Source organism: Mobula hypostoma, chromosome 6 (assembly GCF_963921235.1).
Source record: "Mobula hypostoma chromosome 6, sMobHyp1.1, whole genome shotgun sequence".
In the NCBI taxonomy this organism is placed as follows: Eukaryota; Metazoa; Chordata; class Chondrichthyes; order Myliobatiformes; family Myliobatidae; genus Mobula; species Mobula hypostoma.
The window spans coordinates 105,556,083-105,568,479 of record NC_086102.1 but is presented as its reverse complement, the minus strand read 5'-3'; the positions used below and the strand labels follow the sequence as shown (position 1 = coordinate 105,568,479).

Sequence of the window (12,397 nt, the reverse complement as noted above, 5' to 3'; positions counted from 1 at the left end):
AACACCAAAAGCCATTGAACGGACTAAACTACAGAAAGTAGTGCATACAGCCCAGTCCATCATGGGAAAAGCTCCTCTCCTCCATTGAGCACGTCTACATGGGGTGATGTCGCAGGAAAGCAGCATTCATCACCTAGCTCTCATGCTCTCTTTGCACTGCTGCCATTAGGAAGAAGGTACAAGAGCCTCAAAACTCACACTACTAGGTTCAGGAACAGTTACCCCTCAACCATCAGGCTCTTGAACCAGTATGGATAACTTCATTCAGTTTCACATGCTCCATCACTGAACTGCTCCCACAACTTATGGACTCACTTTACGGACTCTTCATCTCATGTTCTCGATATTTACTGCTTATTATTATTATTACTATTATTATACTTACACAGTTTGTTGTTTGCCTGCCCTTTTGGGTGCAGTCCTTCATTGATTCTATTATGGTTCTTGGAGTTACTAAGTATGCCTGGAAAAACACAGATCTCAGGGTAGAATATGGTGACACATACATTGGAGATAATTTTTCTTTGAACTTTGAACTTTGAATGGGGTAAGGTCACAGAGTTATGACTCTATGCTCAGAACAAATTTTGCAGGGCATTCATGAGGTGCTCTTGGCAATCAGGAAAAGCAGGCCTTTACCATAATCTGTACCGTTGTGACCTGTCATGTCCTTCACTCTATCATTACAGCCAAGTAGGGGATTAACCCTGCTTCAATGTACAATGCACTGGGAGGAACAGTATGGGTTTTTAAAAATGAAATTCCACATACGGCAAGTGCAATACAGGACAATGTGCACAGTAATCAATAAAAACAGCAAATTTGTCAATTGTTTTTTACTTAAACACTGATTATTCACAGTAAGCATTAGTGTTGCTCACCTATTTTTAATTACTTCATTCCAGTTTACTGAGTCAATTGATTTTAAATTTCCACCAGCTCTGATGCTGGGATTTGAACTCACACCTCCAGATTATCAGCCGAGTGATTTATCTATTATACCAGCCCAGATGTAGATTTACTTTCTTCTACATCATGTGGCTGGAGCATTCCTTCCAGAGTGGTGTGCATTGTGGACATAAGTTAGGCATGGTGTTTGGAAGTGGGCTCCAAGACAGCAGAAAGGAAACTTTACAATGGGTAGTTGAAACTGCCCAATATATCACCTACCATCTGTCTACCTGCCATCAAGGCCTGAAAAAGGCCACAAATATCATGGAGAATCTCACCCATGCTGCATATGGACTGTTTGTCCCACTCCCATCAGGGAAGAGGGTACTCAGCATCCACTAGACTCAAACACAGTTACCTCCCCCAAGCCATCAGGCTGATCAATACTTCCATCGATTAACCCACTACACCAGCACTATGTACACATCACCTAGTATCACTTTACACACAATCAGTCTATATATAGAATAGTTATATGTACAGTGTGTTTTATATGATTGCTTTTATATTTATATTTATTGTGGGTTTTTTTTGTGTTTATTGTGTTCTTTATGCTTACTGTGTTTTATGCTGCATCAGATCCAGAGTAACAATCATTTCATTCTCTTTTACAATTGTGTACCGAAGAATGAAAATGACCAATCTTGAACCTTGAATCAAAGATCCCATCTTCTTGCCATGTGATTCTAAATTGATCCTGCCCCAAATATCAATGACTTACTTCTCCAGCAGGGGGAGCCCAAGGCCCTGAGTGGACTGGATTGAGAAGTCTGTTTAATTTCATAATTTTTATTATACACTCAGTGGGTACTTCATTAGATATTCCCTGTATGTTTGTGGTCTTCTGCTGCTGTCGCCCATCCACTTCAAGGTTCAATACGTTGTGTGTTCAGAGATGCTCTTCTGCGCACCACTGTTGTAAACACATGGTTACTTGAGTTACTGTTACCTTTCTGTCAGCTTGAACCAGTCTGGCTATTCTCTTCAAACTTCTCTCATTAACAGAGTGTTTTTGCCCACATAACTGCCGCTCACTTGTTTTTTTTTATGTTTTTTTGCACCTTTCTCTGTAAATTCTAGAGAATGTTGTGTGTGAAAATCCCAGGAGATCAGCAGCTTCTGAGACTCAAACCACTTTGTCTGGAACCAACAATCATTCCACATTCAAAATCACTTAGATCACATTTCTTCCCCATTCTGATGTTTGGTCTGAACAACTGAACCTTTTGCCCACGTCCGCATGATTTTATGAATTGAGCTACTGTCATATGCGGCTATACGCACTCTTGGGGAAGGCTTCAGAAGTAAACCCCGAGGGAAAAATCTGGAGCTGGAGTCCCTAAGGAAGGCCTACGTTGAGTTCAATGCTGCCTAGCAACCTCCTGCTGTGCTTCTGGAACCAAACTGTTATCGATCTCTGTGTTCCTTTGGGTTTATCAGATGTGTGGAGATGGGGAGCTTGCTACATGGACAACAGCTAGCTCCCTATATCATACTGTCCAGGCTTGCATATCTAGACAGCCAGGACGCAATATCCATTGTCATCTCTGACCAACAGAGGCCCCAATTACTGTCGCATGGTTGGCTGATTAGATATTTGCAATAACGAGCAGGTGTACAGGTGTACCTAATAAAGTGGCCATCGAGTTTATATAAATGTTTGTCAGTGCATTTAAGGTCTTTCTACACACAGATTGAAAGCGTTGGCAATACAATATACTGCCCTTTAGATTCATCCTATCTAATTATAGTTGTTTAGCATATCTATGGTAATTTATAGTAATTTTATGTCTCTGCACTGTACTGCTGCAAAACAACAAACTTCACATTGTTGTTTTTCACTTCTCTTGTTGGGGGCAGCATGGTTGTGTAGTATTGTAGTTAGTGTGATGCTATTACAGCACCAGTGACCTGAGTTCAATTCCACTACTGTCCGTAAGGAGTTTATCTGTTCTCCTGTGACTGTGCTCATTTCCCCTGGGTGTTCCACATTTCAACGATGTAGGTTAGCAGGTTAATTGGTCACACGGGTGTAATTGGGCATGGGCGTGTTTGGCTGGAAGGGCCTGTATCTCAATAAAAAATGACAGTGATAAAAAAAACCTGATTCTAATTCTGATTTTGACATCTGGACCAGTTCTTCTGGATCCATCCCTCTCTTTGGACAGACTACCTGTGATGCATGCCCAACTGAACATAACCCTTGTAGTAAAGGACTAAATCAACTGCTGGTTCATGGTTTAAAATTCTTTTTAAAAAATATTTCGAAGTTGAAAATAAGTTTATTATCAAGGTACATATGTGTCACAGTATACAACCTGAGATTCATTTTCTTACAGGCATTCACAATGGATACAAATAAACACAATAGAATCAATAAAAAACTGCACATGAGACGAACAAGTAACGAATGTGCAAAAGGCAACAAAGTGTAAAATACAAATACAAAAAGAAAGGAAAACACAAAATTATACACAATTTTTACAAGAAAGAACAGAATGAGAACAAAATCAAAATCGATTGTAATGCAAAGTGATCACTGTTTTCATAGTGTTACTAAAATACAGTGATTAGAATTGTAAACACGAGGAATTCTGCAGATGCTGGAAACTCAAGCAACATACATCAAAGTTGTTGGTGAACGCAGCAGGCCTAGAGATGCCTGGCCTGCTACGTTCACCAGCAACTTTGATGGGTGATTAGAATTTTGCCAGTTGGTTCAAGAACCAAATAGTTAAAGGGAAGTAGCTTTTCCTGAACCTGGTGGTCCGGGTGTGGGATTTCAGGCTTCTGTACCTCCTGCCTGATGGTGGCTGCAAGAAAATAGCATGGTCCAAATGTGGGGATCTTTGATGATTGAAGTCGCCTTGTTGAGCCAGTGCCTCCTGTAGATACTACCAATGGTCAGAATCAGAACCAGGTTTAATATCACCACTTATGTCATGAAATTTGTTGTTATGCAGCAGCAGTATATTGCAATACATAATAAAAAACTGTAAATTACAGTAAATGTATATAATATACTTATAAAAGTTAAATAAATAGTGCAAAAAGAGAAAGACATAGTAGTAAGGTAGTGTTCATGGGTTCAGTGTCCATCCAGAAATCTGATGACAGAAGGGAAGGAACTATTCCTGAATCAGACTCCTGTACCTCCTCCCTGATGGTAGCAATAAGAATAGGGCATGTGCTGGGTGATGGGGATCCTTAATGATGGATGCTGCCTTTTTGAGATATGGCTCCTTGAAGATGTCCTGGATGCTGGGGAGGTGAATGGCCATGATTGAGCTGACTGAGTTCACAACTTTATTTTGATCCTGTGCGGTGATTCCCCCACCAACCCCCGCCCCCCCCAATAACAGATGGTGATACAGCAAGTTAGAATGCTCTCCACGGTACGTCTGTAGAAATTTGTGAGTGCTTATGGTGACATACCAAATCTCCTTAAACTCCTATTGAAATATAACTGCTGTCATGCCTTCTTTATAACTGCATTAAAATGCTGGGAACACACATAAAAGTTGCTGGTGAACGCAGCAGGCCAGGCAGCAATGCTGGGCCCAGGATAGTTCTCCAGAGATGTGACACCCAGGAACTTAAAATTGCCCACCCTTCCCACTACTGATTCTTTGATGAGGACTGGTGTGTGTGTGTGTGTGTGTATAAAGATGTGCTGGTGATTGATTGGGCTGAGTCCAGCACTCTCTGCAAGTTCTTATGTATTTGAATTTCTGAACCAGAACACGATGAAACCAGTCAGCATGCTTTCAATAGTACAAACCCCATTTCCAGAAAACTTGGGATATTTTCCAAAATGCAATAAAAACGAAAAGCTGTGATATGTTAATTCACGTGAACCTTTATTTAACTGACAAAAGTACAAAGAAAAGATTTTCAATAGTTTTACTTAATTATATTTTGTAAACATACGCAAATTTAGAATTTGATGGCTGCAACACACTCAACAAAAGTTGGGACAGAGGAATGTTTACCATTGTGTTACATCACCTTTCCTTTTAATAACACTTTTTAATCGTTTTGGAACTGAGGATACTAATTGTAGTAGATTTGCAATTGGAAATTTTGTCCATTCTTGCTTGATATAAGACTTCAGCTGCTCAACAGTCCGTGGTCTCTGTTGTCTGATTCTCCTCTTCATGATGCGCCATATATTTTCAATAGGAGATAGATCTGGACTGGCAGCAGGCCAGTCAAGCACACGCACTCTGTGTCTACAAAGCCACGCTGTTGTAGCCCGTGCAGAATGTGGTCTGGCATTGTCCTGCTGAAATAAGCATGAACATCCTGGGAAGAGACGTCGCCTTGATGGCAACATATATCTCTCTAAAATCCTAATATACTCCTCAGAGTCAATGGTACCTTCACATACATGCAACTCACCCATGCCGTAGGCACTGATGCACCCCCATACCATCACAGATGCTGGCTTTTGCACCTTTCGCTGATAACAATCTGGATGGTCGTTTTCATCTTTGGTACGGAGAACTCGACGCCTGTTTTTTCCGAAAACTAGCTGAAACGTGGACTCATCTGACCACAGCACAGGTTCCACAGTCTTTCGGTCCATCTGAGATGAGCTCAGGCCCAGAGAACTCGCCGGCGTTTCTGCATAGAGTTGATGTATGGCTTCCTCCTTGCGTAATATAGTTTCAAGTTGCATTTCTGGATGCAGCGATGGACTGTGTTGAGTGACAATGGTTTTCCGAAGTACTCCCGAGCCCAGGTGGCTATAATTGTCACAGTAGCATGACGGTTTCTTAGGCAGTGCCGCCTGAGGGCTTGAAGATCACGCGCATTCAACAGTGGTTTCTGACCTTGCCCTTTACGCACTGAGATGTCTCTGAATTCTCTGAATCTTCTCACAATACTATGTACTGTAGATGTTGAAAGACCTAAATTCTCTGCAATCTTGCACTGAGATGTGTTCCTTTTGAACTGACTAACAATTCTCTCATGAATTTTGGCACAAAGGGGTGAGCCACGACCCATCCTTGCTTGCAAAGACTGAGCCTTTGATGGACACTACTTTTATACCCAGTCATGATACCTCACCTGCTACCAATTAGCCTGCTTAATATGGAGTCTTCCAAACTGGTGTTACTTGAATATTCTGTGCACTTTTCAATCTTATTTTTTATTTTAACTCTGTCCCAACTTTTATTGAGTGTGTTGCAGCCATCAAATTCTAAATTTGTGTATGTTTACAAAATACAATTAAGTTGGTCAGTAAAACTATTGAAAATCTTTTCTTTGTACTTTCGTCAGTTAAATAAAGGTTCACGTGAATTAACATATCACAGCTTTTTGTTTTTATTGCATTTTGGAAAATATCCCAACTTTTCTGGAAATGGGGTTTGTATATTAAGAGAGAAATAAAGATTGAGTGGTACACCAGAGGGAATATTTCTGCATGCACATTCTCTTTCAAATAATGCCAGAGATTCTTTTACTCCTACCTGAGGGGGCTGCATTAATATCTCATCTTAAATTTTCAGTTATCTCCAGTACCACCTTTTTTTGTTCCAGCCATGCCCCCGCTATTTTTCGATACAGATGAAGGGTCTCAACTCAAATCATCAACTGTCCATTGTTGCTGCACCTCCAGCACCTTTTGTGTGTTGCTTCAGATTACAGTGTCTGCAGATTCTCTTGGCCCAAAAATTTCTACTGCAGAATGCAAAATGTTTATGTCACCCTTTCCCAACCTGGACTTTCGAAATATGCTACGTACACTCAGTAGCCACTTTATTAATTACATTTGTATTTGTAATTCGTATACCTAATCAACTTATCCAGTGGCTGCAACTCAGTGCACAGAAGCATGCAGACATGGTCAAGAGGTTCAGTTGTTTTTCAGACCAAACATCAGAATGCGGAAGAAATGTGATCTAAGTGACTTTGACCGTGGAATGATTATTGGTGTCAGATGGCGTAGTTTGAGTATCTCAGAAACTGCGGATCTCCTGGGATTTTCATGCACAACAGTATCTACAGTTTATAGAGAATGGTGCGAAAAACACAGAAACAACCATTGAGCAGTTCTGTGAGTGAATAAACCTTATTAATGAGGGATATCAGAGGAGAATGGCCAGACTGGTTCAAGCTGACAGGAAGGCAACGGTAACTCAAATAATGATGTGGTTTGCAGAAAATCATCTCTGAATGCACAACACATCAAACCTTGAAGTGGATGGGCGACAGCAGCAGAAGACCACAAGCATTCACTCAGTGGCCACCTCCTGTTAGTCTGCCGTGATATCAACCTGCTGATGTACCTGTAAAGTGTTTATGATTTCTGACCAATTGTTTTTCTTGCAGGTATTGCCAGCAGTGTATGAGAAAGGAACGGTCTACAGGACCCTTCTGCTCAAGAATACAGGAGATACACCCATGACGTTTTTCCTTCCTTTGCCCCATGAATCCACTATGAGAATTAAACCAGCCTTTGGTTTTGTTCCCCCGAATTCCCATCAGATATTCACATTGAAGGCATCTCCCCAGAAGGAGAGTGTTAACAAGTACACACTGCCATTACAGCTTAATGGTTCTGAAAAGTACAATCAGGTAATAATAAATCCTAGTCATGATGGTTTGAGTTAAGACCCTTCATCCTCACTTAAAGACTGGAGGGAAGATAGCCAGTATAAAAAGGTGACATGGGGAAGACCAGAGACCTTCGTCATCCTTGTCTTAATTGTAGATTAAATCAAAATAGGCACTGTAAACTCTAGACCACAGTGGTACAGATTTGTTGATCTTACCGAAGAAGGTCATAATGAAAGTTCACAGGATTAATTCCTATAGTGAGAGGATTGTGATATGAGATAGATGAGGTTGAATGGATTTGCATTAACGCACACAAAATGCTGGAGGAACTCAGCAGGTCAGATAGCATCTATGGAGATGAATAAAGAATCAATGTTTTGGGCTGAGAAACCAGCATTTTACATGTTAAATAAATTAAACACAACTTTTATAAGGAAGTTCATAAGAGCAAAAGGAAACAAAGTCCATTCTGGTGCAAGGTGATCAAAGTAGTCATAATATTGCTAAACTGTAGTTATACAATACAAAAACAGGCCCTTAAACCCACCTAGTCTGTGCTGATCTATTAGTCTGCCTAGTCCCATGGTCCTGCACCAGGACCATACCCCTCCCTGTACCTATCCAAGTTTCGATGTACCTACCCTGTATGTCCTGTCGATGACCCCCTGAGCCTCCTGAATGATCTGGAGTTCATCCAGCTCCAGCTCTGTTTCTTTAACACATTCTTTTAGAAGCTGCAACTGAATGTACTTGATAATAATTGACAGGGACACTGGAGACCTCCCTGCCTTCCCACATCCCGCAACAGGAACATTCCACTATCCTGCCTGGCATCCCCACTGCTCTAACTGGAAAGAAAGAAAGAAAGAATAAATAGAAAAAAATCTATCTACAGTCTCTGACTCTCCTCACCAAAGGCTTTTGAGCCAGGTCCTGAACTCCTCACTCAATAAGGGCATGCTCAATTAATGGCTGCTCCCACAATGGCCGCTTTGCTCAAACCTAACTTCTTTTTATTGCCCCTTGCCATATGCCCAATTATACACAATCTAACGTCTCCTGGGAACTGTGGTGTGCAGAATGTTATTTATCTTTATGATAGATTCTGCAGATGCTGGAAATTTTGAGCAACACTTAAGTTTTAGAATAAGGTGCAGAGAAGATTTATCAGCATGCAGCCCGGACGAGACAGCATGTCTTATGAGGAAAGGTTGGGTGAGCTAGGGATTTTGTCTTTGCAGCGAAGGAGGATGAGAGATGACTTGAGAGAGGTGTACAAGATGATATGAGGCATAGATTTTCCAGAGTGGAAATGCCTAATACAAGAGGCCATATTTTAAGATGATTGGCGGAAAGAATGGGGGGGAGGTCAGGTTTTTTTACATAGAGATTGTTGGACATGCATGGAACACCTGCTAGTGGTGGTGGTAGAGGCAGATACATCAGGGGCATTTAAGAAACTCTTAGATAAGCACAGGGTGGAATTGACTAATATGAAGGGGCATAATTTTAAGTTGATTGGAGGAATATATGGGAGGAGGTCAGAGGTAAGTGTTTTATACAGAACGTGGTAGGTGCATGGATGCACTGCCAGGAATGGTGGTAGTCATGCAATCATTTGAGTCAAGTATGATGTTCTCCAAAGTGGTTGTCTATTGGTGAATCCTCAGATGGCTATAGGGGCTGATCCGGAGTCCATATATTCCACAGGACTTAATCTGGGATATTAGGGTGGATTCTCTGAATGGAGAATGGCGCTGTGTGACTTTGTTTAACGTGGGGAGGCTGATGCATGGGCAGCCACCACACGGTTCTTAACAGAGGTCTGACTCCAGTGGCATGGAATGCAAGATGCCTGGGGACCTTTCACTGCTGCAGCCTTCCTCCACCTTCACTGCCGTTGTAATGTGTCATCATCTTCCATTAGCTCCACTGTTGAGGGGGTAAAGGCAGATACATTAGCCATGTCGTATTAGCCATTTCTACCCTGGGGAAAAGTCTCTGGCGATCCTCTCGATCTATACCTCTGATCATCTTGTACACCTCTGTCAATTCACCTTTGACATTGCTGCATTTCTCTGCATGCCGAGACTGTGTGATTTTTTTTCAACGACTTGAACTCAGAGCATTTTGACACAGATCTTAAACTGTTATTGTGATTAAAAAGCACTGTTGTTTGGCACAGAGTACAATATGCAAACAAATATGCAAGGGATTGCGAGGACTGCTGAAAGGATCATCGGGCTTTCTCTTCTACCCATTGAGATATCTATCAGGAATGCTGTGTATACAGGGCCCTTAGCTTTGCCAAGGATTCCTCCCAACTATCCCACAATCTCTTTGAACCCCTACCATCAGGCACGAGGTTCTGTAGCATTAGGAAAAGGGCTGTCAGGACAGGAAACAACTTCTTCTACCAGGCTGTGAGACTGTTGAACTTCCTGCCACCACCCAGGTCTCATCGTGTATGAATCGCTGGTAGCGTATATTGTTTACTTTTTGATTTGTATCAGAAATGCACCTTATTATTTGTGGTAATATCACCTTTATATGTTGTGTGTGAACTATATGTACTGTGTTGTGCACCTTGGATGGAGGAATATTGTTTCAATTGCCGGTATACATGAATTTGAATTTGTTATGCAAGAAAAGGATGGCACGACAGCACGGCATTTAGTGTAATGCTATTACAGCACCAGTCATCGGGGATTCATAGCCTGCTGCTGTCTGTAAGGAGTTTGTAAATTCTTCCTGTGACCACATGAGTTTCCTCCAGCTGCTCTGGTTTCCTCCCACATTCCAAAGATGTATGTGTTAAGGTTAGTAAGTTGTAGGCATCCTCTGTTGGTGCCAGAAGCATGGCAACACTTGTGGGCTACCTTCCAGCGCAATCCATGGACTGTCTTAGTTGTTGATGCGAATGATGCACTTCACTTTATATTTTGATGTATATGTGACATATAAAGCTAATCTGCCTTTATCTTTATGCCACTCACTTCTCTCATTCTCTTGGTTTCCTAGGAGATCAGCATATTTTGCACGGTTGAAAAGCCACTCGTTACTCTGGATGGAAATGGGTACCTGTACTTTAAGCCGACATGCATAGGCACCTTATCAGAGCGATCCTACTTCATTAAGAATGTGACACGGATGCCCCTGTATTTTCAGTGGAAGATATCAGCAGCAGGTTCTAAAGTTCTGTCTGTCAGACCAACGTTTGGGATCATCCAGGCCAATGAATCTTTGGTGAATTCATAATCATTTCTCTGTTAGAACATAGAACAAAATTGGAGGGCTATGTGGGAGGGAAGAGTTAGATTGATCTTAGAGTAGCTTAAAAGATCAGCACAGCATCATGGGCTGAAGGGCCTGTATTATGCTTTACTGTTCTATGTTCTACAGTATAAATGTTTATTACCCTCCAACTAAGAAGCTAGATTGCAGTAATAACGTTTTGTATAGCAAATGTCTCAGTGATTTTTCTGACCTTCTGTATTTGTATTGTGATTTTTAAAATTATTATTCTTCACAATAATTTATAGAAATGCTTAAAATTGTGAGGCATTGATAAGGTGGATGATAACAATCTTTTCCCCAAGTAATGGAGAAGATTTAGGATGGGAGGGAAAGATTTAAAAAGGAACCTGATTCCATCCATCAGGGTCCTGAACCGATGTGGATAACTTTACTCTGAACTGATTCCACAACTCACAGGTTCACTCTGAAGGACTTGACAACTCATGTTCTCAGTGTTATTTTGCACATTTGTCTTCTTTTGTACATTGATTGTTTATCAGTCTTTGTATATGTGTAATTTAAAAAAAAATATTGTATGTCGTTACATTCCTGTAAATGCCTGCAAGAAAATGAATCAAAAGGTAGTATATGGTGACATATACATACTTTGATAATAAATTTAGAAACATAGAAACATAGAAAACATACAGCACAATACAGGCCCTTTGGCTCTCAAAGCTGTGCTGAACATGTCCCTACCTTAGAACTACCTAGGCTTTACCAATAGCCCTCTATTTTTCTTGGCTCCATGCAGCCATCCAGGAGTCTCTTAAAAGACCCTATTATTTCCGCCTCCACCACCAATGCCGACAGCCCATTCCACGCACGCACCAGTCTCTGAGTAAAAAACTTAGCCTGACATCCCCTCTGTACCTACTTCCAAGCACCTTAAAACTATGCCCTCTTGTGCTAGCCATTTCAGCCCTGGGAAAAAACCTTTGGCTAGTCACACGATCAATGCCGCTCATTATCTTGTACACCTCTATCAAGTCACCTCTCATCCTCTGTCGCTCCAAGGAGAAAAGGCCGAGTTCACTCAACCTATTCTCATAAGGCATGCTCCCCAATCCAGGCAACATCCTTGTAAATCTCCTCTGCACTCTTTCTATGGTTTCCATGTCCTTCCTACAGTGAGGTGACCAGAACTGAGCATGGTACTCCAAGTGGGGTCTGACCAGGGTCCTATATAGCTGCAACATAACCTCTCGGCTCTTAAACTCAGTCCCATGATTGATGGAAGCCGATGCACTGTATGCCTTCTTAACCACAGAGTCAACCTGCATAGCAGCTTTGAGTGTCCTATGGACTTGGACCCCAAGATCCCTCTGATCCTCCACACTGCCAAGAGTCTTGCCATTAATGCTATATTCTGCGATCATATTTTACCTCACACTTATCCAGATTGAACTCCATCTGCCACTTCTCAGCCCAGTTTTGCATCCTATCAATGTCCCGTTGTAACCTCTGACAGCTCTCCACACTATCCACAGCACCCCCAACCTTTATGTCATCAGCAACTTTACTAACCCATCCCTCCACTTCCTCATCCAGGTCATTTATAAAAATCACAAAGAGTAGGGGT

General features: G+C 41.5%; 1 protein-coding gene across 1 annotated transcript in view; it reads left to right on the top strand.

Moving 5' to 3' along the window:
- cfap65 (cilia and flagella associated protein 65) overlaps positions 1-12,397 on the top strand; it is a 222,722-nt gene that overhangs the window by 106,446 nt on the left and 103,879 nt on the right. Inside the window, exons 14-15 of the mRNA XM_063049965.1 lie at positions 7,291-7,536; positions 10,540-10,764. Coding sequence (XP_062906035.1) covers positions 7,291-7,536; positions 10,540-10,764 — 471 coding nt within the window. The remainder of the gene's footprint in view (positions 1-7,290; positions 7,537-10,539; positions 10,765-12,397) is intronic.